A 25,622-nucleotide genomic window follows, 5' to 3' on the forward strand; every position below is an offset into this window, starting at 1 on the left:
ATGAAACCATCACCAAGTAAGAGAGCAAACACACTCATCAGTCCCCAAAGTTGGCCCCTGCTCCTTTGTAATCCCTCTGTGCTCCTTCTCCTCCAGGAGGAGGCAGTTGAGAGGTGTGCTTACTTCCTGGAGGCTGGTGGGGAGTCTGTGAAGTTGATTCCTTGTGACATATACATTGTGAATGTCGTTGAGATTCTTCATTATCTCAAATGTTGTTTCAGCTTGTCCACGTTGTGCCTGACCGTTTCATTCTCGGCCTTGATGGGGCTGGAGTTCTGTGGAACTTTGCCATTCTTACTGGCTATTTGGGCATTTGTGCCTTTCTCATTTACATCTGGAGAACCGTCCTCGCTGTAAGTATACCAAAGTACCTGATATACTTTTATTCATAAATAAGCAGAAAATTTTATAGTCACTGGACATTTTTATATCCATTCAGTACTAAAAATTTCCCTCTAATAATGTCAATTTTGATTATCACCTAGATTGAAATAGTTTTAAATTTCTTTTTTTTGGAACATTACACAGTATTTTATTTTCTTTAATGTTTTTTTTTTTATTATGTTAGTCACCATGCACATCCCTGGTTTTTGATGTAAAGTTCGATGATTCTTTAGTTGCGTATAACACCCAGTGCACCATGCAAAACATGCCCTCCTTACTACCCATCACCAGCCTATCCCATTCCCCCACCCGTCTCCCCTCTGAAGCCCTCAGTTTGTTTCTCAGAGTCCATAGTCTCCCATGCTTCATTCCCCCTTCCGATTACCCCCCCTTTCTTTATCCCTTTCTTCCCCTAGCGATCATCCTAGTTCTTATGTTCCATAGATGAGAGAAATCATATGATAATTGTCTTTCTCTGCTTGACTTATTTCACTTAGCATTATCTCCTCCAGTGCCGTCCATGTTGCAGCAAGTGTTGAGAATTAGTTCTTTCTGATAGCGGAGTAATATTCCATTGTATATATGGACCACAACTTCTTAATCCAGTCATCTGTTGAAGGGCATCTCGGTTCCTTCCACGATTTGGCTATCGTGGACAATGCTGCTATGAGCATTGGGGTTCATATGGCCCTTCTCTTCACTACGTTTGTATCTTTGGGGTAAATACTCAGTAGTGCAATGGCTGGATCATAGGGTAGCTCAATTTTTAACTTTTTAAGGGACCTCCACACTGTTTTGGGAGTGGCTGTACCAACTTGCATTCCCACCAACAATGTAGGAGGGATCCCCTTTCTGCACATCCTCTCCAGCAATTGTTGTCTCTTGCCTTGTCAGTTTTTGCCATTGTAACTGGCGTAGGGTGGTATCTTAGTGTGGTTTTGATTTGAGTTTCCCTGATGGCTAATGATTTTGAACATTTTTTCATGTGTCTGTTAGCCATTTGTATGTCCTCACTGGAAAAGTGTCTGTTCATATCTTCGGCCCATTTTATGATTTGTTTACTTGTTTCTCGCCTATTGAGTTTGAGAAGTTCTTTGCAGATCTTGGATACCAGTCTTTTATCTGTAGTATCTTTTGCAAATATATTCTCCCATTCCGTGGGCTGCCTCTTAGTTTTTTTGACTGTTTCCTTGGCTGTGCCGAAGCTTTTTATCTTGATGAAGTCCCACAAGTTCATTTTATCTTTTGTTTCTCTTGCCTTTGGAGATGTGTCATGAAAAAGGTTGCTTTGGCCAAAATAGTTTTAAATTTCTATTGAGGTGCCTTCTTGATCCATACGTGTGTTTTTCTTTATGTTCAAGCATAATTAGCAAACGGTGTAATATTAGTTTCAGGTGTACAACATGATTCAACAATCCTATACATTTCTCAGTGCTCATCACAATAAGTGTACTCTCAATCCCTTTCACCTCTTTCACCCTTTCCTCCTCTTACCCTCCAACCCATGTGTTCTTCAGAAGTGTGTTGTTTAATCTCCATTGTTTGGTCATTCTCCAGCTATCTTTATGTTCTTGATGTCTAGTTTGAGTGATTTGTGGTCTGAGAACATACTTCCTGTGGTTTCTATTCCTTTGGTTGTTCAGATGTATCTTATGGCCCCGAGTATGGCCTCTCTCAGTGACTTTTCCATGGGAGATTGTGAAGAATGTCTGTACTTCTGTTGTTGAATGAAGTATTCTGCAGATGTTAATGGCTGCCGTGGATTGGTGATGCTGTTCAGTTCACCTGTGTTCTCATGGAACTTCTGTATCTGCTGGATCTGTCAATGACCGATAAGAGGATTTTGAATTCTCCAGCAGTAGGAGTGGATTCATCTATTCCCACCAGCAATATTTTCAGTTTCTGCCTCATGTACTTTGACTCTCTGTTGTTAATGCACGCACATTAGAAATTGTTATGTCTTTTTGGAGAATTGACCCCTTTACCATTGAAGTAATGACTGTCACTACCCCTGACAGTTTTCCTTACCCTGTAGTGTGTTTTGAAGGATCATTTCAATGGCCGGGTTTCTAGTTTGATGTTTCTTTTAACACTGTAAACATTTTGTCCTTCTTGATGGCATGGTTTCTGAGAAGTGTGATGTAGTTCTTATCCTTGTTCCTCTTGGGTAAGGTGTTATTGCTCCCCTCCACCTCCTTCAGACACCTAGCCCAACCCCTGCTCCAGATTTCCAGAATAGTTTCTTTGTCTTTAATGATCTGTAGCTGAATAGTCTAGATCAGGCATTGTTAGTGTTTTTTGTTTGTTAGTTGTTTGTGTGTTTGTTTTGGTATTTATCTGGCTTTCGATGTTTTGAGCTTCCTGGATCTGTGATTTGGTGACTATATTAATTTTGGAAAATCCTCAGTCATTGCTTCAAATATCTCTCCCTTCTCTCCTGTAGGAATAGGTATTCCTATAATTTGTGTGTTACATGTTTTGTATTTGTCCCACTAGTCTTGGATTTTCTGTGCCGTCTTTGTAATTTTTGTCTTTGTGTTCTCTTTTGGAATTTTCTACTGGAATTTCTTTAGGCTCAATGATTCTTTCCTCTGGTATGTTGAGTCTGTTAAGGAACCCATCAAAGGCATTCTTGATTTCTGCTATGGTGTTGTTGTCTAGAATTACATTAAAATCTTAGAGTTTCATCTCTCTGTGTACATTCACCATCTCTTCTTCCTATTGTCCATTTTATTCTGAGATCCAGTATCATACATGGAAGGGACTTGTAATTCCTAGCCTGCTTAATCCCATCATCTCTGCCATGGGAAGTGTGTTTCTAGTGCTTGCTGTTGTGGTTTTTACCTGTAGTGTGCCCTGTAAGGTTGTGTTGAAAGGTAGGTATTGTGTCCTAGTAAAGAAACTTAGATAAGTGGACTTTAGGGTGATGTTTTCTACTTAACTGGCTAGGGGTTAGACTGAGTTTACTCCCAGGTGAGACAGGGAGGAGAGAGCACTGGAGTTGAGTATTTGCCCTCAGCTCTATTGCTTAGTCTTTGGGAAACCCCCAATTAGGCTCTGGTGACATATTTCACTTGAGGGCAGACCTTTCTGAGAAGAACAGAAAGCTTTTGAGTTTATTTCTAAATGGGAATTTTCTCCCTGTCCCGGCCAATGGAGAAAGCTTCCCTTCAGAAAGAAAACAAAAATATTAAGTATTTGGTGTGCCCCATCCATCTTTTCACTTTTCCCGCCTGTGGGGCTGGGTGACAAGGGCCACGGAAGCTCAGAGGTTCCTAAGCAGCACGTGAAATTAATGGAATAGCCATGATTTTCTGTTTGCCCTCCACTGATGCACATTCCCCAACAACATTATCATGACTGGCTTGTTGATAGTGTGCTGGTATTCCAATATCCTGGCAAGATTTGGGGGCTGGCCTCAGCCTCTCATCATCCTGTAAAACTTTTGAACGGGGAAATATGCTAATGGTGTCAAAATGGGGTCTTGCCTAGATTTTATTGAGCTATAATTTATCTGGGTGACTCGATTCTGGGGAGCCTGGTTCCCCTTTTTCGAAACATCAGCTGTCATTTCTGTTGTTGCTCATGCTTCATCACTCGCCACGTGCCACTCTTTTTCTCGTCGATGGCTTTCATTTCTTTTTGATGACCCTCCATTTGTAGTAGTCTGGGAAAATTCATAACACCTTGTGTGCTGTAACTGCATGTGAATTCAGCAAATAGCCAAGTCTTTGTAAGATTTCAGAAAGGCTTTCTAGAGAAGGCAAGAAGCATATCTTTCTCAGAGTTTTTGCTTGTTCGCCTTCCTCCCTACCGGCCTGCCTTCCTTTCTTTCTTCCTTCCTTCCATTTTATATCTTTCAGGATTGAACAATAATCCCAGGTTCTAAACTTCAGTGTGGATATTGGTTACAAAACAGTTAGGGAAACGATGAATTAATGATTATTTTTTAAATGTCCACCCGATCCCTTGTCAAAATTGAATAGGGTGAACGTTCATTTAATAGAATGTGAATAGATTTTGAGGTAAAACGTAAGTTATACACCTTTGTGCTCTTTATCAAAAATGAATTGTGAACTATGATGACTCAGAGAAAGTCATAGATGAGTTTCATAGTTAGAAATGCTAATTTTGTCTTCTTTCTAATCCTGTGAATTCATTCTGCTAAGTAAAATGATTACTGTAACTTCTTTGGATTACTATTTCAGTATTTATCTGAACTGTAGATTTTTTCTAGTAATATGTTTTGACATCAAACTTAATTTTGTTTCTTCCACTCTTAGATTGCCCCTCGACAATATGAAGGTAAGATTTCTGGCTTTAGTTTTCTTTGTAATAAATTCTCAGTACCGGTGTTTGATGTGGGTGTAATTTGACTAGGGATAAATGTGGTGACTTCTGATGTCTAATTGACTTGTTAAGTCTTGAAAATCTTTCTCTTCTCCATGTGGAGTCTAAGTGATAATGTGGAGGGTGTTGCCATCTCTTAGGAGACCAGGAGGAGGAACACCTCATGGGAGGAGGGAGAACAAAAAGGGTGTAATTTTGCAGAGAGAAGTTTAGGAGGCAAGTGAGGATAGGAGCCTGAGGTCTGGAGTGGGTACTTTGCCATGACCTGGCTCTTGGTGAAATGTGACGATGAGAAAACACTCTGAGTCTATCAAGCAGGCTACACTTGGAGAAGAAGACAGGTATTGCCAGGCAGAGTGTGTGTCACAAGAGAGGTTTAAAGCATGCTTTTGAGTCTGAAGTGGAGGGAGCCTTTCCTGCCAGGGGAGAAGGAGTGGAAAGGAACGTGTGCCAGGGGTGGTAATGTATTGTGTCCGGGCCTCATGGATTGTGGTGATTCCATGGTGCTGTCTGACGGCCGAGGTGGCTGCCTGGCACTTAGCAAACCCTCGAATGCTGGTGTTTGTCCCTGTGAGTGCAGCAGTGGTGGTGGTGAGAAGAGAGATCTCGGGGCACGAGAGCACTCACATTGGGCCAATAGAAGAGAATCTGCACTTGAGGTAAGATGAGAGACTTATTATTTTTTGAAAGATTTGGTTTATTCACTTGACAGAGAGAGAGCACAAGCAGGCAGAGTGGAAGGCAGAGGGAGAGGGCGAAGCAGGCTCCCAGTTGAGCAGAGAGCTGGATGTGGGACTGGATCCCAGGGCCCCGGGATCATGACCTGAGCTGAAGGCAGTCACTTAACCAACTGAGGCACCCAGGTGCCCCAAGATGAGAGAATTAAGTGCCTGTTAGAGGAGTCTGTGTTCTAGAGCTTACAGGTGTTATCCACTTGTGATAGGGAGCTTCATGAGGGTTGTTTTCCCTTAAGGATGGAGGGTGGCATTCTCAAGTTGGGCTGAGAAAACCTTGTGTTCCAGGGAGTGTGAGTTACCAGGCACTCCAGAGACTCTGTGTAACATGGAGAGTGTACCCAAGTGTGTTTGATTCCAAAGATCTGGTCCTCCAGAGCCCCCAGCCTGGGGTTCCTGAAAGGCAATCTGTGAGCAGCAGGAAGTCATGGAAGGCCTTTGAGTAGCCACTCAGTTGACATTTTGAGCTTTCCTTGTGTGGAATTCCAAGTAGGACCTGGAAGTAGACGTGGCGCTGAGCAGGAGCAAAGGATGGTTTTGTTCATTTTGGGTTGTTTGCAGGGACCTACTTACGTACCTTAATCATTGGAGGAGAGAGATGTTAGTTGAAAGGATGCTTGATTTTTCTGTTACATCTCTGGTGATGACATAAGTATTTGCAGTGATTGAATTTTCCAAGAATGATGCTTACAGATGGGAGAAAAATAGAAGACATTTGATTGTGTTTCTCTATTTCTGAAAACATTTTAAGTAGGAATCTCCCTGAAATAGGTTGTCTTAGGTTTCAAATGCTGCTAAACCTTGCTTTTTCAGGCACAATGGGAATGCTATCAAGTTAGTTACACCCAAGTGTCCAAGAATGTGTCTCTGGGGCTATTACAGTGGGATTATTCGATGTCACTGGTTTTGCTAATTATCTTAGAAATTCTTTTTTCTCCTTTTAGTTACTTTACAACAAATAGCTGAAAAGATCCATCGGCTTAAAAATGAAAACAGGGAACTTGCTAAAGAAATATCCATTTGGGAGGAGAAGGTATCAGTGCCCTTTCAAATATTTTTTGTGATTTCATTTTGGTTACTTCCCCCTCTGGTAGTTCATCCTATTGACCTATTTCACGTGACCCACAAATGATCGCGATTCAAGAGAAGCTTCACAAGTGTAGAGCACTGCCTCTCTATCCGAGAAAGGAGTCACACAGCGTTAGATAGCTTTGTCTAACACTCTGCTATTTTTGAATTCTGATTCCCTTTTCGTATATTTTATAGATCAGGGAAAGAAAGAAACATCGCGCAGAAATGAAGAGAGAACATCAGTTTCTCTCTGACAAAATTCTTAAATTGAAGGTAAGGATCCCTTCTTTGCCTGAATTGTGTTCTAACAACAGAAATAAAAGTAATGAATTATTATTATTATTATTATTATTATTATTATTATTATTTTAAAGATTGATTTGCGAGAGAGAAAGAGCGAGTGGAGGGGGGCAGAGGGAGAGAGAGAATCCCAAGGAGACTCCATGCTGAGTGTGTAGGCTGACGCAGGGGTCAGTCCCATGACTCTGAGGTGGGGACTGGAGCCAAAATGAAAGCAGGAGTTGGACCTACTGCGACACCCAGATGCCACCCACGTGCCCTAAGTGATGAATTATTATTACTCATTCAATATGTTTTGTTGAAGGAGAACATCGGAAAGGTTGAACGGGTTAATGCAAATTTAAGTGTCGCCCTTCATTTCAAGCGGACTATGTTGCAAGCTATGAGAGAGAAGAATGTCAAGAATGAGGACATGGTAAGAGTTGGCTGTTGAGATTTACCTTAACGTGGCTCGGGAGGCTTTTGGTCATTGGGTGAGGGGAGGGCCGCGTATTCGCTTGCTGTTTACCACAGTAGAGAGTGGGCATCTGGGAACTGAAACTCCTACCGAACAGTGAGCTGGAATTTCACTTAGGACCATCACGATGAGGTCTGCTATTTCAAGGACTAGGAAGTATGGTTTATTTCACAGCTAGGTAATTATCACATCGTTCAGCCCTGCCCTCCAAGATATGCAGAAAATCCCACAAGATACTTGAGTTATGAAGGGTGATAGCCAGCCAAATTGTATAGTCCCTTCCTGTCAATGCTGAAGAGAGAATTTTCAATGTTAATAGGGGAAGATATGTACATATATAATTTATGTATATAATTAGGTATATGTGTTTGTGTGTGTTTGTGTATATGTGTGTATACAAAAGTGTGGGTCTCCTTACTTTCTCCTTGTTCTATTTATGCCTCAAGGGCTTTCTTTGTTGCACTGCATGATCCCGTTCTGTTAGGTGCACTCACATTGTTCTGTGATCATGATTTCTTGAATGTCTTTCCTCATATCCGTCTTCAAGGCCCAAGATGCATTGGAGGATGAAGAGCAGGGAGACTTGGAGTCCAAAAAACGTGTACTGAAGGGTATGTTATTTTAGGGAAAGAAATCCCCAGATGCTGGCAATGAGTTTGCATTGGGAAGGGAAAGAATGCCTTCCTGCCTTCAAGGTCTTGCCCTTCTCCTTTCCCCAACAAAACCAAGTTCTCAGGTCACGTGCCCACTCATACAAAAGAAAACTCATCCTTTACAGAAAGCAAAAAGGTCCTGGAACAGAAGTGCAACGCCCTGAGTTCTTTGAAAGCAGCTAAGGAAGTGGAATTGAAGCTGCTAAGGAAGAAATTGGGTATCGTGGTGGATTTCTCTGAACGAAGAAAAGTGGCTGCCGAAGAGTAAGCTATTCCTGTGTTAATCGTCACAAACACTGTTGTATGAATTTATGTGGCAGCCAGGCTAGATAGTTGTAGTTCGTTGGGAATTGGATCTAGAGTATTTTTGCCAAATGCATTCTGTAGAAGTACCTGCCCTTCCTACCTTGATCTGTGCAACCTGCATTTTTGTTTCTGTTCCAACTGCTTGTCACACGTTGTGGTGTGATTCATTGGGGCAGAAGAGGGAAGGTACCAGCACTAATCAGCTTGATACCTGGATCCCCTCTGGGTCCATCTACATTGTCCTTTTGGTTTCAGTCTCATCACATGTTCTCATCAGCCCTGAATTCAGTCAGTTTCTTGTTCAGTACCAGACTTGGGTCAAGAATGTGTAGAGAAAAATGGAATTCTCTTGCTGCAGAAACAATGGGAATTTCTTTGTGGAAAGTGGGTTGGGGCTCCAGCAATACTGGATCCCTTCATCCAGTGTACAACCAAAATCGTTCACTGTGGCCCAATCCTAAGAAGGCCGGGGTATTTCCTGTCCACCTGATTTTGTAGGTGTAACTCTCCTGCGTCCCAAGCAAAGCCTGCAGTTTCACTAGGGGCTCACCTTTGCTGGCTGACCCTGAACAGCACTTGTTTCCTTCTAAGGCTGTGCTCATAAAGTCATTCAGTTTCTTTGCAGTTCACTTGCCTGTTCCAGAACTCATTGATGAGCCCTGGGGAGTTTGGCTCCCACTGCCAGGTTGGCTTTCTCCTGGGCTTCCTTCTTCTGCATCTGGTTCTCCTGTTTCTTCATGCGCTCCTTAGAAGTTGGGTGCATTCACTCACGAGTTTCCACTTTTGTACAGTACTTCCTCTATTTTCCTCAGGAGGAGAAAGTTCTCAGGACCTTAGAGTCCCTCATTCATGCTGAAAAGCAAAACTGTTCCCCCTCTTCCCTGGAGACTCAGCTTTGTGCTAATCCTTCCCACACCGGGGGTGGGGGCCGCTCTGTCTCACTGGCATCTTGGTTCTGTTCATCGGTAAGTTCTTTCTGGGGCAGGTACAGTGTCCTGACCACCTTTCTCTCTTCAACACCTCACAGCTGAACCACTACATTACAGCCACTCCACAGAGCATGTGCTGAAGGATTGCCTGAGAGACCAGAAGCAAATGCATGAGTCCTTCTCTGTCTAGAGCTTTTGTCTCAGTTTCTAAGAGTCTTTTTGCATGTGATTCTTGAGTAAATCAAGAATCACATTGAAACCCTTTAAATCAACACCATGAACAAAAGAGTCTGAGGGCGACACAGGAAACCAGCCTTTCTAAGCATCGCTCTTTGCTGCTTTCACTATCAGTGGACTCTGTTAAAGTAGGTTGACTCCATGCAGTTGATAGTTGTCCATCTGACATCTGTTGCCTGGAGATAACACCCTGACTGTGTGACAGTTCACATCATTTTATACTTCAGGACATACTGTCAGCACTAAGATTGGCCTTTTCCTCCACCAGGATCTTTGAAGGAGGAAGCAGGGGTTGTACTTCTAAACCCTAGAGATGTCTGGGAGTGAGTTACCATGCTGATGAAGCCGTACTCTGGAAGGCTTCCTTTTGGGCTGTCCGTGTCGGGCACAGCCTTGGTCTGAGGATCGGGGCTCCCCATGGAGGTGTAAGACTAATGATGGTCTCCTGCTTCATCCAAATAGTTTTCAGGCCTAGTTTCTCACTTTGAACTGAAATGAGCCTTCACCATCTCAGAGAAAGAAAGACCTATTCTGAGAGGGCACAAAGTGCAGTGTTATTTGGTGACTTGGTGATGAATGAATTGAAGTAGAGAAGTACAAAGACAGCTCTGATTGCAGGGGACGTGGCAGCAGCCAGAATCTGATTTTTCTTTAGCCCTAAATGGGGCCTTCAGTTCATTTCCCTGATGGTGTTCACAGTCTGTGCATTTATGGAAGCCATTCAAATCTAGGCCGCAAGTGTGCTGGGAGGAAAAACGGCAGGAAATCTGGACCTTGGCTACTGGTCTATGTATATACCTTTCCCATTTTAGGAAGCTGGAAAAGACACTTTATGAACTGGAGGCAACAAAGAATCAGCTGTCAGATGCCGAGGAAAATTTGAAAGTAACCAAAGAAGAAATGGACAAGTACAAGTGAGTTCAGACACCATACTAGCGGCTCCCGAAATCCTTGTTTACTTTGTATTTTTCACCTTTGTACAATGTCTAGACTCAACAAGTAATATAAACAAAAATTCAGGGGACATATCCAGAAAGAATTAACAGACCCAAAGAGATAAGTTTTAGAAAGAGCAAAACAACCATGTTAATAAACATGTCCTGATAACCAGCTCTGGCCTGACTCTGTGGAAACTTGTTCCACGCCAGAGTCCCTGGTTGTGGTGTCAATGGTGGTCATCTTGAGGAAAGCAGTTTGTCGTAGGATGAATCCTACCCATAAACACGGTAGTGCCATCTGATGGCGCTGGTCTTTGCAACCCTGGCAAACGTGGCGAGGATAGAAGTTAAAGGAGAATAGAGCTTCATGACGAAAGATACTTGTCATGTGATAAATTAGGGAAAGATTGAAAACGGGTAAGGAAATTATATCAAGTCTGAACCCTGCATGTGTGGAGAAATGAGTAAGGAAAGGATGTGACAATAGCTTTGATCCTGCTGTCCATGTATAGTCATGTGGAAGTGTTTCCTGTGTCAGGATCAATTGGATGAGGGGACAGATAACTGGAGGACGGCCACATGGGCCGATGATTTAAAATCACACCCAATATTGGGCTTTATCTGACGAAAGCAATTGTACCTGACAAACAACAGATCGGAGAGATGCAAGACCAGCTGCAGGAGGCAGAGCTCACCTTTGAACGCAAGGTAACCTGAGCTGTGCCCCAACAGGCCCCTTAGCCCCTCTGCAGGGGACGGAAGTGGCCCTTAGATCCCTGAACATGCGCTTTTGGTGTGTTGGCTTTTTCAGATCGCAGTTCATGAAAAGAATGCTGTAGGGAATTGGGTAAGTGTTTTCTTTTCCCTGCTCTCCATTTGGGGCACAGTCTGGCACAACTGAAGATGGGTGGGTTTTTCTCCCGCAGATCAAGGCTCGGGTTTGGGAGCGGAAGATACAGCAGCAGAGCAGGGAGAATGCCTACATGATACACAGGTGTGCGAGTCTGATGTGCCTTTTTACGGGTGTTTTGAGGGGTGACAACTACACTGTTTGGTGTCCAGTAGAGGACGTGGTGATGTAATTCTTATAGACGTCTGCTCTTTCTCTGTATTCAAGACTGCGCATGATGAAAGGACAGATGCTGCCTGAGGGATGCATGAGGCACGAAGCGATGCTGGGAAGACCTGAGATGTGGAGCCCTCCACGGAGAGGTAGGGAGCGCGCTGTGAAACAGGGCAGCCTGACTTCTGCTGGGAAAGCACACGGTGTCCTTCCCATTCCTGTGGGTGGTCATTGTGTGTCCTGGAGAGAATCACAAGCAGTACCTACGGACAGCAGGTTGTCTGAAGGGGTGACAGGTGGGTGTTTTCCTCAGATTCCCCCAGGCAGCAGGGCACCTGTCCCTGTGACAGGCGGAGCTCACGCCCGTCCCCTCACTGCAGAACCTCCCCCGCCCCCCACCACCGCCCAACTGAAGAGATGAGCCTGGAGGAGTCATGAGCCCCAGCTTCCTTCCCACCTTGACTCAGTGGTAAAGAGTTTTTGAGAAAAGAAAAAGACTATTTGAAAAAAAGTCATTTATTTACTCTTTATGGAGGTTCCTTTATTTTGGTTTTCTTTGCAATCTGCTGTACTGCATTTATCAGTGAGATGTGTGCATTTTACTCCTGTAATGTTATCAGTATGATGTCACAGCTTTACTTCTCAATCTCCTATTGTTTCTTTGCTCCCGACTATACGATCAGTCTACTCCATTTCTTCTGTTAAATGTTTCCATAATAGCCAGTCACACATGCTAGGCCTCATCTGTAGACTGAAAGATTGAACCATGAGCCTGTGGCTTGAGGAAGAATGCATGCTGTTCATTTTGAGGGTTTATTCATTTGTAGCTGGTTTCCCCGGAGCAGTCTACTGCTGTTTCTTTAGCTATGAAAGCACCTGAAGCAGATGGAGGACGGTGGTCCCTTCCTCGAGGGGGAGGGGCAAGTGTCCCCCTTGTCATCAGGGGTCAGCAGAGACATGAGGGAAATGCTCTGTGTCTAGGAAGGGACCCGAAAGTGGGAGAGGTTAGGACGTGGTAGGGGAGGGTTTGGAGGGTTGGGTTGAATTCTGCACAGTCAATGACAGTCTGAAACCACTTCCATGCATTCTAGGGCATTGGTCTGATGCTGAAGCTGGTGGGGCACCCATGAGGAACAACGGCACTGAGCCTAATAGAGACCCTGGGATGTACAAGGTAACTACCGTGGCCTTTTCCACTTTATTCAGAAACTTCCAATTTTGAGCAACACCGTGTCCTGGCCTTGTGTCTGTTGGGTGGGTCATCCAGTTTGTCTGTGGCGTCGTTCACCTCTCAAAATACAAGCAGCTCACCCAGGGGCTGACAGGCTTCTCCGTTACAAATCATCATCTTTGGGGGCCTCTCCCAAAGCCACAGGTGGTTAGCGGTGAAGGATGGCAGAACACTCACTGTGTGTGTGTCTCTGTGTGTGTGTGTGTGTGTGTGTGTGTGTGTGTGTGTGTACCCCTGCTCACCCATAGCGCACAAGGGGGAAATAACTCAAGGAAGATGACAGCTCACTGCACATGAAGTCTCTGGGCTGCCTGACTCCCATTGGGGTAGGTTTAGGTGCGATAGGTATTGTGTTCGTATTGCGGTTAGATAATTAACCTGTGACAAGGTCTGTGGTCATCCTCACAACTGGAAACCAGGGGAAGCTCTCCATCCACTTTTTATTATCTGCTATGCGGATTGGAATGTGCTTAGATAGGCCATGTTTTGTAAGTCACCCCTGTTTTACTTCTGCTGGTAAACGTGCTATACAGAATCCCTATACTTGTACACTTTCCACAACTATTTTGCATGATCAAAGCTGTTAGTGTCGTGTCACAAAACACACTGTGACACACACTTTCTGAAGGGGGGATGTTATCGATTATCTGCATGACCGGTGCCCCACAAGCCCTTCGGTTGGGCTTCTAGGAGCAGGTCGTTTGGTCCGAAGTCACAGTGAGAGCAGCTTTCTTCTCTCATCACACGTTCTCGAGTTTTCCATCGGAAAGCATACACAGTTTTGTGGATTCTCTAACTTATGCTTCCCATCTCAATTTCCTACTGGACAAAATTACTCTGGAACTCAGTGTGCTGAAATGTCCGAGTGACTGTGTTTTAAGATAAGCACAGCTGCTGAGTTATATATGGGTTATTGGTATCACATTCCTGTTGGAAAACACTTTTCCAATTCCCCTGTCAGATCACAGGCCCCTAATTCCTCAAGTGTGTTTGTGACCATGGCCAGAAACTGCAGAGAACAGAAGACCCTTGTGTCAGGAAGTGAGGCAGCGTGGGGACAGTCAGGGGCTTGCAGGCAAAGGATTCACCTCGAGTGGCTCGGATTCCTGAGAAGAAAGGGCAGTTTCATCACATTCTCTCTCTTGTTAACAAACCAAAATATTCTGTGTGGTTGAGGAGGAAAGATGAAGTGTTGTCCAGGATCCCGATGCTTCCGTGTCTGGAGTGTCCTGCCTTCACTAGTTTGCCATGCTCCTTTTTCATCTTTGAAGATGCTACTTCTTGCTAGTGACCATTGGCAGACATGGTTAGTGATGTTTGGTGACAGTAGGTTATTCCTGTAATATCCATTCCCCTCTCCCCCCTTGTTATAGTTGGCAGCAGTGGGGAGGGGTCAAGTGCTCTAGCTCGGATGCGGCTCTGCTGGAACGTGGTATTGGAGAAGGAGGCAGATGCTGAGAGCTCTTTCTTTGGGTTTCATCTCTTGGTGTTACAACTTCTGTCTGTCTCACCAAACTATTTTCCTGTCTGTCTGCAGGTGGGTCCGGATGTGAGAGGGTTTCCTCGGCCCACCTGCATGCCCTGCCCTATGGACCAAATTTACCAGGCTTCATTGGCTATGGGCCACCTCAGCCTCCTCCACCTTGGTCGACATGCGGGCCTCCCCTGTCCCTCGTTCCTCCACCATGTGGTAAGATGATCTGGATTGCATGATGTGAGTTGTAGCGCGTATTCATCCTGTACCTTCTGGTGTCGGCGGAGAAGATGTAGAGGAGGTACCACGAGGCTTTGCAATGCAAGGATCAACCTGAGTGAGGACACAGGAACATTCCTCAACTTTCTGTGGACATCCATTTCGTGGACTGTCTCATTTCACCATACAGAACTGGGCAGCAGGGGTCTGCCATTGAGAAGAAGTGTGACATTGTGCAATAGACAAACATAAAAGCATTGCCCAGGTGCCCTGCACAGACATGATGTTTTGGGCTCTGGGCTTAATGGAGCACAGTCTTTACATCACTTGCATGTGTGGAGGCCCCAGTTGTCCAGCGTTATTGATTAGTTCTGAAATCATCTCTACTGTGCGGAGTGGTCATATCCCCAAGGGTGAGGGACTGGTCTCTCCTTTGTCCACAGAGGTCAGCGGAGACCTGTGAGAAACGCTCTGCATCTGGAAGGGACCTGAGAGTGGGAGAGTAGACAGGCTGGGGCAGGTGTAGGGCTTTGGCTTAAATCTTGCGTGGCCAACACCCGTCTTAATCCACCTCTGTCTCTTCTAGGGCCTCGGTCCAATTCAGAAACCTGTGGTGCTCAAGGGGACAAAGGTGGCACCGTGCCCAAGAAGGACCCAGAGAAGGACAAGGTAAATACGGTGGCTGTTTCCAGTTGTAACCATTTCTGGAATCCTGTTCCTGTCTGGGCAGCACCGTGTCCTGGCCTTGTGTCTGTTGGGTGGGTCATCCAGTTTGTCTGTGGCGTCGTTCACCTCTCAAATACAAGCAGTTCACGCAGGGGCTGACAGGCTTCTCCGTTACAAATCATCATCTTTGGGGGCCTCTCCCAAAGCCACAGGTGGTTAGAGGTGAAGGATAGCAGAACACTCACTGTGTGTGTGTCTTGTGTGTGTGTGTTTGTGTGTGTGTGTGTGTGTGTGTTTGTGTACCCCTGCTCACCCATAGCGCACGTGGGGGAAATAACTCAAGGAGGATGACAGCTCACTGCACACGGAAGTCTCTGGGCTGCCTGACTGCCATTGGAGTACGTTCTGGTGTGATAGGTATTGTGTTCGTATTGCGGTTAGATGATTAACCTCTGACAAGATCTGTGGTCATCCTCACGACTGGAAACTAGGGGAAGCTCTACGTGCATTTTTTATTATCTGCTTTGCGGTGGAATATGCTTAGATAGGCTATGTTTCGTAAGTCATCCCTTTTTTACTTCTGCTGGTAAACACGCTGTACAGAATCCCTATACTTGTACCCTTTCCACAACTATTTTGCATGATCAAAGCTGTTAGTGTCGTGCCGCAAAACAGACTCTGACACACACGTTCTGAAGGGGGGACGTCAGTGATTATCTGCTGACCAGTGCCCCAAAAGTCCTTCAGTTGGGCTTCTAGGAGCAGGTCGTTTGGTCCTAAGTCACAGTGAGAGCAGGTTTCTTCTCTCATCACACGTTCTCGACTATTCCATCGGAAAGCGTATACAGTTTTGTTGATTTTCTAACTTATGCTTCCCATCTTAATTTCCTGTTGGACAAAATTACTCTGGAACTCAGTGTGCTGAAATGTCTGAGTGACTGTGTTTTAAGATAAGCACAGCTACTGAGATATATAAGGGTTATTGGTATCACGTTCCTTTTGGAAAACACTTTTCCAATTCCCCTGTCAGATCACAGGCCCCTAATTCCTCAAGTGTGTTTGTGGCCATGGACAGAAACTGCAGAGAGCAGAAGACCCTTGTGTCAGGAAGTGAGGCAGCGTGGGGACAGTCAGGGGCTTGCAGGCAAAGGATTCACCTCGAGTGGCTCGGATTCCTGAGAAGAAAGGGCAGTTTCATCGCATTCTGTCTCTTGTTAACAAACCAAAATATTCTGTGTGGTTGAGGAGGAAAGATGAAGTGTTGTCCAGGATCCCAATGCCTCCGTGTCTGGAGTGTACTGCCTCACTAGTTTGCCATGGTCCTTTTTCATCTTTGAAGATGCTACTTCTTGCTAGTGAATGTCAGAGGACATGGTTAGTGATGTTTGGTGACAGTAGGTTATTCCTGTAATATCCATTCCCCTCTCCCCCCTTGTTATAGTTGGCAGCAGTGGGGAGGGGTCAAGTGCTCTAGCACGGATGCGGCTCTGCTGGAACGTGGTATTGGAGAAGGAGGCAGATGCTGAGAGCTCTTTCTTTGGGTTTCATCTCTTGGTGTTACAACTTCTGTCTGTCTTACGAAACTATTTTCCTGTCTGTCTGCAGGTGGGTCCTGATGTGAGAGGCTTTCCTCAGCCCACCTGCATGCCCTCCCCTTTGGGCCAAACTATACCAGGATTCATTGGCTTTGGGCCACCTCAGCCTCCCTCACCTTTGTCGACAAGGGAGGCAACCACATTGTGCTCAGGCCACACCTCAGGCCCCACCTGCAGCACCATCTCCCTCTGTTATCTCTGCACCCTCTCATCTCCTCTGCTCACACACTCTTATCTGATGTGGGAAACAAAGACAGAAGAAAAATTGTTAAATTTCCTTACTTCCTAGAGCCCAAGTCCTTGAAACAGGCAGAGTGACATTCCTCTAGGGACTCAACTGCCTTGATGTTAATACTTTGCTAAGGCCTCTCTCCCTCTTTTCCTTTTACCAAACCTTCCTTTTCCTCTGAAGCTCTCTCTGCTTCCTCCTCTCTTAAACCTCTTGAAACCTGCCCCCTTTGAAGTTAAATCTCCTGAGGATCTAAATAGATCCCACATTTCCAACTTTTTTTTTTAAAGATTTTATTTATTTATTTGACAGAGATAGAGACAGCCAGCGAGAGAGGGAACACAAGCAGGGGGAGTGGGAGAGGAAGAAGCAGGCTCATAGCGGAGGAGCCTGATGTGGGGCTCGATCCCATAACACCGGGATCACGCCCCAAGCCGAAGGCAGTTGCTTAACCACTGTGCCACCCAGGCGCCCCCCAACTTTTTTTTTTTTTTTGACTACAGTTGACACACAATATTACATTAGTTTCAGGTGTACAACTTAGTGATTCTATAACTTTATACATTAGGCTATATTCACTACGAGTATAGCTACCGTCTATCCCATTACATCACTACGAACCATCATTGACTGTATTCCTTATGCTCTGCTTTTTATTCCCATGACTTACTCATTTCATTACTGGAGGCCTATATCTCCCTCTCCCCTTCACCCATTTTGCCCACCACATGATAGTGAGTGTGCTGTGTCTCCTTTGTTACAATATGTAGATGATTGGCATCTCTGCTCCCCTCCTCACACCTCTTCACAGGAAGACAGCATCCACCTGGGAAAACTTTTGGCCTTAAAAGGGTCATGCAGTCCCCAAAGAAAAACTGCAGTTTGCTCAAACTCAGCTTAGGTATTTAGGTCACCTGATCTCAGAACAAGGACAGTACCTGGATCCAGGTAGACTCAAGGCATCCTCAATTTCCCACAACCTAAAACTAAGCACCAATGACCAGGCTTTCCTGGACTGGCCGGCTACTGTCAACAGTGGATTCCAAACTTCTCTTTTAAGGCTCAGCTGCTGTACATTTTACTAAAACATGAGAAACCTAACACAATTATTCAGAAAGAGGGGGATGACACCGCTTTGAAACTTTAAACAAAAGTCTACCATTAGCCCCTGCCCTTGGAACTCCTAATGACCAACTTCCCTTTTTCATCTCTCTGATACGGAAGGGAATGTCCTTGCAGTGCTCACCCCAAAACACAAGGACCACCATCATCCCACAAGGTATAAGAGTCAATAGGTAGATGCTATGGCTGGGGGATACCCGCCTGCCTCAGAGCCATTCCTGCCACTGCCCTCTGGGATAAGGCCACTGAAGAATTCATCACACCATCCCCTTTAACCATCGCTGCACCCCATGTAGTAGAAGCCCTTCTGAACTCTCCTCACACTCAACATTTTCCAGACAGTCACCTCACCTCCTATGAAATCCTCCTGGTACCACTCCTCACATAACTCTTTCTGGTTCCAAAAGCCTCAACCCAGCCACCCTTCTCCCCTCCTTCACAGATGAAACCCCCCCACAGCCACTTCACACCGACAGGTCACCTGTTGACTCCCTGTGACAATTTTCAGCAAATTGCTCTAACCAAAGCACACTTTTCATGCTTTCCTGATGGTTCTTACTTAGAGGAGGAAAATGATAAATATCTCACCAGCTAAGCTACCACAACTCCCTTTGAGGACACTGAGGCAGCACCTTTCCCTCTGGCTACTTCAGCCCAGCAGGATGAGTTCTGTGTCCTTAAGGCAGCTTCTATTGTAGCCGAGGGCAGCACTGCAAACATGTAAGGTGATACTCGGTATGTGCTTTGGATAGCTAGCTCATGGTTTTGGAATATTATGGAAGAAACGAGGTTTCCTTCCTTACAATGGGGATGAGATTAAAAATGGCTGCTAGGTCTAAAATTCATCAGATGCCATGCTTTTGCCTGCAGATCTAGCTATTATTAAGGTCCCAGGGATATTCTGCACTTGACTTTCTGGAGGCCAAAGGAAACCACCTGGCTTATAGTTCTGCCCAAAAAAAGCTGCTCAAAAGGACACCGAGAGCCAGACCTCTGTCATGTTCTGAAGGGATGTCCTACCAACTGACAATTGGGAAAAATTGAGCAGACATGGCCAACAACAGGGCCCAGACAAGGAGAAACAATGTTGGGAATCTGATGACTAGTTGATAAAAAGAGAGAATTCTGGTTTGGATCAAATAACAATATGGCCATCTCCAAAATTCTAAAATTCCCACTCCTGACAACTGTACAAATATTAAACCATTGGTCTACTGACAAACTGATAGGGTTGATGAACCAGTATTGGTGGGGAAATGCTAAGAAGACTGCAGAAAGTGCCAACCTTGCTTGTCCCACTTGTCCAAAATACGATCCTGGAAAACAAATCCATACCTCCCCTGGGCATTTTAGACTGCTCAATGAACCATTTGAGATTTGGCAACTGGATTTCATGCAACTTTCTCATCTCATGGAAATAAGTTTGTGTTAGTCAATGTGCCTATGTTATCTCACTGGACCAAAGCTTTCCCTTGTAGAAAGGCCAATGACTCTTCTGTGGCTAAAATCCTGTTAGAAAAAATTCTCTCTCCGGGAAAAGCTCTCTTGAACAGCACAATGACCAGAAAACCCATTCTACCGTGCAGGCATTTCACTGAGTTTGTGATCTTTGGCCGGTTTTACAATACTTTCATTGTACATTACTATCCCCTAACCTCACAACTGGTCCAACACCATAATGGCAACACTGGGGACCCAATTGGCAAAATCTGCAGAGACTTTCCAATGACCTGGGCCAAAGGCATTGCCAATACTTCTTCTAAATCTCAAGGCCATCCCCTTTGGAGCTCTGACTCCCAACCTTGGAGATAGTCACTGGATATCCATGCATTTGACCTCTGCCCCCTTTTGACCTGGAGTTGAGAAAAGGGGATATATTTCAATAATGCAAAGATCTAGTTGCTTCTATCAAAATGAACATTGTTGTAGCAGAGCAATCTTTTCAGTGTCCACTCCCAGGGGATAATTATCTTGACCATCACACCCTGCAAGCTGGGGATTCTTTCTCTTGGGAAAGACACTTCCACAGAGATTCTCTTCAACCTCCCTTGAGAGGACCTTATCGGATACTGCTAACCAAACCTTGTGCTGCCAAATCCCAGGGAATGGGCTCTTGGGTCCACGGGACACATTTAAAGAAGGCACCAGACCCTGACTGGACCTGGACACCATCTGGTCACGAGAACATAAATACTTCCCAAATTGAAAGAGAAAACATCTGGGGAGACAGCTTTCCCCCACATGTCCGGACCAGGCCTGCATTCCTTTTCTCACTGTTGCTCCTCCTACCTCTTTTGTGCAAAGAACATGCCTTTTTCTGCATTTCCCAGTCTCTTGCAAAAGGAGGAAACCTCTTTGGAGTATGACCTTTCCAGAAATAGCCTCATTTTTATCTTGTGAGCATTTCTAGAGTTTTAGAAGTTTCAGAATTCAAAAGTCTTTCTTTTACCTAAACTATTAACTGCACCCTGATTCCTTTTGTTTGTTTTTGTTTTGTTTTTGTTTGGTTTCTTTAAAGAAACAGAATTTTTAATTTATTAACAACATTAAAGACAAATGAAAAAAAAAAACATGCCGTGTTTATAGACAGAGAAATTCAAAATCATAAAAAAATGTCAATACTTTTCCAATTGCCTTGTATATTTTATGCAGCAGCAATTAATATCCCAATATGAGTTTGCAAGAAATATGACAGGCTAATTCTAAACTTGATATGGAAGAGCAAAGACCCATAGACAGCCAAGATGCTTCTGAAGAAAAAGGAAAGGGGAGGGCGCCTGGGTGGCCTCATTCGGTTAAGCATCTGCCTTCGGCTCAGGTCATGATCCCAGGTCCTGGGATCCAGTCCCACATCGGGTTCCCTGCTCGGCGGGAGTCTGCTTCTCCCTCTGCACCCCCTCCCATGTGCACAAAAATAAGTAAATAAAATCTTTAGGGGGGAAAAAAAGGAATAAGGAAAGGAGAACTGCCCCACCAGATATCAAGAATTATTATGAAGCTATAAGATTTAGGATAGGGTGTTATTCATGCTGGGAGACTAATGACTACCACTAGTGCACCCAGACCAGAATCACAAATGTATGAGAACTTCATCCATGACACAGGGGGCACTACAGATCACTGGGGAATGGTGTATGAAATACATGATGTCAGGACAACTGGTCATCCACATGGTAGATCTCTATCTCCTGCCATACACAAAATCTAATTTCCAATGGATTTACCGACTTCAAAATGAAAGATAAAACTGGTTAAACTTGCAGAAGAATATATAGAAAGATATCTTTATGATCCCAGGATAAGAAAATACTTCTTCACCAAGGCAAAAAAGCATTCTTCAGAAAGAAAATTGGTAAGCATGACAACGTTAAAATTAAGAATTTTTGCTGGGATGCCTGGGTGTCTCAGTCGTTGAGCGTCTGCCTTCAGCTCAGGGTGTGATCCCAGAGTCCTGGGATGCAGCCCCACATCCAGCCCTGCATCAGGCTCCCTGCTCTGCTGGGAGCCTGCCTCTTCCTCTCCCTCTCCGTCTGCTTGTGTTCCCTCTCTCACGGGCTCTCTCTTTCTCTCTCTGTCAAATAAATAAATAAAATCTTAAAAAAAAAAGGAAAAGAACTTTTGCTAACAAAAAGATACCTTAGAGAAAAATTAAATTAGAAACCAGAAAAAGATACAGGCGTCCCAGGAAACAAGAATATTTGAATGAAATCTTTGAATTATACTTTATCATTCAAACTCCAGCTAACTTTTATATGAAAATCAGGAACCAAACAGATTCTGAAATCTAGGTAGTCTTCATTATTTTAACTCAGCTATCTGAATTCAAAAACTGATAACAAAGAATGTTTTATTCATAACACGCACAACCAACCACAGATCAATATCCAGAATATTTGAAAAGCTAATTCCTACATAACAAAAAGAGAAAAGCAAATAGCCCAATGGCAAAACTAGAATTTTATGGAAGAAAAAAATCCTAGTGGTGAATAAAAACATGAAAAATGTTCAACCTCAATAATAATCATAAAAATTCACCTTAAGGCCACAAAGAGTAACCCTTTTACATTCATCAGGTTGGCAAAAAATTAAGCTTGGCAAGACCAGTTATTGGTGAAGATAGGAATTCTATGCAGTACTGGGACAAGTACAATTGGTACAACTATTTTGAAAGATACTCTGCATTATCTTGCAAAACTCTACACGTTCATTCTTACAAACCAGAAATTCCAATACTAGAAAATGTATATGCCCTATTGAAAATCTTGAACCTACACACCAGGAAACGTGTGAGAATGTCCGTTGCAGCATTGTTCAGAATAACAAAAAACTGGAAACAATTATTCACCAAAAGCAGAATAAATAAATGGTGCTATACTTATATAATTACATAGTTTGAACATCCGGATTCTAATCCAAATGCATTGTTTCTGAATTTATAACATAACAGACCATTACTGATAACACATGGAGTTTTAAACAGCTCTTTTGAGATAACAATACTGTTTTGAAATGTCCCGGAAGTATTCCTATTCTTGCAACAAGTTCTCTAATGCTTCATGTTCCCCAGTGTATCTGTATTCCCAGATGTACTCAGTGATTTCATTTAGTGCATTCTCGCAGTATTTCACTATTTTGCTCCCAGACACTTGAGGAAGACACTTCCAGGAGGCACACGTGACTCCGGGTTTGCCTTCATAGGGAGAAACCTGTCTTCCTTCAGGTAAACAACTGCCAATAAATATTTTCAGTTGGCTCCTTTCAAACCTAGGGTCCTGGGTTAGAACCAACACATGGTTTGGAATTGTCATCTTGCTTTTGATTCTGTACTTGCTGTCTGTCAATCCTTTGTAGAAACAGTGTCCCCAGTGAGGTGATGCTGGCTCACTGGTCTCAATCTCGAGCAGATACAGACTTCACACAGGAAGTACATGAGAGTTTCTCCCTTCTAACCTTCCCAGTTCTTCAAGTGTCACTTGAGTAGTTTACAACTGTGATGCACATTTCCTCCAACATGAGACACGCCACCAGAAAAAGACCTTGCTGGCACTGAAACACAAAACCACTAAATACAAAGAACTTGACTGCTGATCAGAAATTCTTCCAGGGACACCTGGGTGGCTCAGTCGGTTAAGCATCTGCCTTTGGCTCATGATCCAGTGAGTCATGATCCCAGTATCCTAGGACTGAGTCCCACACTGGGCTCCTTGCCCAGCGGGGAGCCTCTTTCTCCCTCTGCCTGATTCTCTCTCTCTCTCTCTCTCATACACACACGCATAAATAAAATCTTTAAAAAAAATTCTTCCATGGAAACTTTTTTAAAGTTTTTTAAATTACAATTACCTCACAGTTATATTCATTTCAGGTGTGCAATCTAGTGATTCAACACTTGTAGGCAACACCTGGTGCTCATCACAAATGCATGACTTAATCCCTATCACCTACTGAACCCATCCCCCCAATCATCTCCCCTCTGATTACCAACAGGTTGTTCTCTATAGTAAAAAGGCTGTTTTCTTGGTTTGCCTCTTTTTTCTTCTCGCTGCTCATTTGTTTTATTTCATAAATTCCACAAATGACTAAAATCATATAGTATCTGTCTTTGACGGACTTATTTTGCTCCTCAAGGCAAATCTTGATCAGAACGGGGAAATGTGAAAAGTCGTAACGGGAAATGCCACAAAACAGTCAGGAGGTTTTGGCAGGGGGAGCTCGGACACACTATCACTCTGAATAAACTGGGGACCCAACAGGAAGACATGGACTTGACCTCGCACGTGAATACTCCACTATTCCAGCTACAGGAACTCTATTCTCCTCTCTCCATCCCCTCCCCCCAACCCCCACCTCCCAACAGGACTCAACCATGAGAAGCCACAATGATTTGAACTACCAGATGCCTCCAATGGACTTTTGGTTCCTAACAGCCTTCTAAACTGCCCCCTTTTCGCCTGAAAACAGTGAGCCTCTCTGATGCTCCCCAATGTGCCTAAGGGTTAGTCACTGCTTCTTTGTCCTACATTCTATTCTTCTTCCTTCCCAAACAAAACCAACTTCGGCTGATAAATCCCTCAGAGTTTCTACCTTTAAGGTTACAAAATGGAGGGCAGTTTGTGTTTCTACCTGGGTCTCAGGTTCCAGCAGAATTAGGGAAGTGGGACCCCAGCTCATTCTTTTAGGAAGTCCTGAGAGTCAGCAGTTAGTGCATTCAAGTCCCCACTGAAAGCGGCTCCCGTTCCTCTGAGTTTGGCTCAGGATTTCTCCCCAGAAACAAGCCTGCATCTGTAACAAGCCAACCACAGCATCTCTGATGTGGTGTCGCGGGACCCCTCAAGCCACGGATCCCTGAGTAAAACAGGTCTGTTCAAATACCCGCAGGGAAAATGAGGACTGAACCAGGGGAACAGCCCTCAAAATGCAAGCGACTGTGCTGCTCACTTACCAGCATGTCCTGGGAAGCCGCCCAGAGCCGCCCCCTCAGCACTCAGCCAACAAGGCAGCTTCTTCCTCTACCTCGGGAGGCGACAAGTTGCTGCAAAGGCCCCAGGGTCTTCCCAGGGTGGGGGCCGAACCTACTGAAACCGCAGCTTTGGCGATCTATCCCCTGCAGCCAGAGAGGGGCCAGATTCTTGGGAGGCTTCTGGAGCCCTTCCTGCTCTGAGGCGCCTTGGGTCAGAAAAGGCCATTGGCGCGCCCTCTGCTGGCCGTGGCTGCGCACGCAGAGAAACCGCCCCCTTCCTGTTGGAGGTGCGCGCGCGCCCTCTGCTGGCCTTCCTGGTATTCCCTGCAATGCTCAAAGTCATGACCCCTCAGATGGAGGGACTGAATGTGCTCTGGTCTATCCAAGCCATCTCTCTCCATGACAGATCGTGAGGCTCGGCCCCACAACGCCATGAAAAGGAGGGGTGCCCATCTTCCCAAGTGAAATGGCCTCTGCACAGCTCTGCCCCAGAGAGGTCGGAGCTTTGGGCTCAGGGAAATCTGACGTCCTGGATTCCCGCCTTCTCCGGTCCCAATGCTCAGAGCACCTACCTAGACCTCCTCCCCCCTGGTCCATGGTCCACCTCCACACACCTAGACCAGCAACTGCTTTTCATCCTTCCAACTCCTCTTTGTCTCTGCTTTTCTCTACCCCCTCTCCCTCTCTTGGTTCCTCTCACTTTCCAGGACTTGCCCAATCCCCCCAACACCCACTCAGTGTCCCTCTCCCTGACAGTCTCTTTCTCTATCTCTCCACAGGCCCTCAGACCTTCTGCTCTGTTCAGTCCTGTCCAGGACCACCACAGGGGACCACCTCTCCTGTCTCCCCCTCTCTCCTGCCATCATTCGGCCCAGTCCCTGCGCACAGGGCATGACAATCCCATTTATGGAGGAAGCTCAGGCTGACCTGAGGCGGGTAACTGCCTCTCCAGGGCAGAATGTGGACAGACAGACCTTGACACCTTGGCCCAGCCATGACCCCAATGCTTCTGGAGGATGGCTGCTTCAACAACCTGGGAAGAAGGAGGGCTTTGCATGATCCAGGAGCTCTGGTGCAGAATGGACTGGAGTAAAGGACCTAAGAAGCAACAGACACATACACCCAACTCCTCCTGCGTGGTGAGGGAGGAATGGGTCTCCTGTCACTGGCCTCTTCCCTGCCCATCCCTCAACATGGAAACTGTGGG

At 45.0% G+C, this 25,622-nt stretch overlaps 2 protein-coding genes across 15 annotated transcripts in view; one reads left to right on the forward strand and one right to left on the reverse strand.

Moving 5' to 3' along the window:
* The first annotated feature begins 12 nt into the window (after positions 1-12).
* Positions 13-25,279, forward strand: LOC130543499 (transport and Golgi organization protein 1 homolog). 10 transcript variants are annotated; one of them, XM_057310851.1, is made up of 12 exons: positions 13-353; positions 4,668-4,689; positions 6,413-6,501; positions 6,735-6,812; positions 7,144-7,254; positions 7,844-7,907; positions 8,075-8,213; positions 10,234-10,335; positions 11,014-11,067; positions 11,171-11,206; positions 11,286-11,353; positions 11,477-11,496. In XM_057310851.1, exons 1-10 carry the CDS (start codon positions 210-212, stop codon positions 11,196-11,198), a joined length of 831 nt encoding a protein of 276 aa, XP_057166834.1. In that variant the 5' UTR covers positions 13-209; the 3' UTR covers positions 11,199-11,206; positions 11,286-11,353; positions 11,477-11,496. The 10 variants fall into 10 exon arrangements, with proteins under 10 accessions (XP_057166834.1, XP_057166833.1, XP_057166840.1 ...); XM_057310850.1 differs by having other exon boundaries at positions 11,171-11,353; positions 11,477-11,523; XM_057310857.1 differs by lacking the exon at positions 11,014-11,067.
* Positions 11,921-25,622, reverse strand: part of LOC113270721 (transport and Golgi organization protein 1 homolog) — a 65,280-nt gene continuing 51,578 nt past the window's right edge. Inside the window, exons 14-15 of one of the 5 annotated variants that reach the window (XR_008958879.1) lie at positions 24,079-24,237; positions 11,921-16,842 (exon numbers count right to left, since the gene is read on the reverse strand). Coding sequence is in view for 4 of the 5 variants with exons in the window: in XM_057310844.1 (XP_057166827.1) it covers positions 25,320-25,448 (129 nt within the window). In the remaining variant the exon portion in view is untranslated. Of the gene's footprint in view, positions 24,238-25,127; positions 25,449-25,622 lie in introns of those variants that run through there. The other 4 variants (XM_057310846.1, XM_057310847.1, XM_057310848.1 and 1 more) reach the window with 4 other exon arrangements.

Source organism: Ursus arctos, unplaced genomic scaffold (genome assembly GCF_023065955.2).
Source record: "Ursus arctos isolate Adak ecotype North America unplaced genomic scaffold, UrsArc2.0 scaffold_125, whole genome shotgun sequence".
NCBI classification, from domain to species: Eukaryota; Metazoa; Chordata; class Mammalia; order Carnivora; family Ursidae; genus Ursus; species Ursus arctos.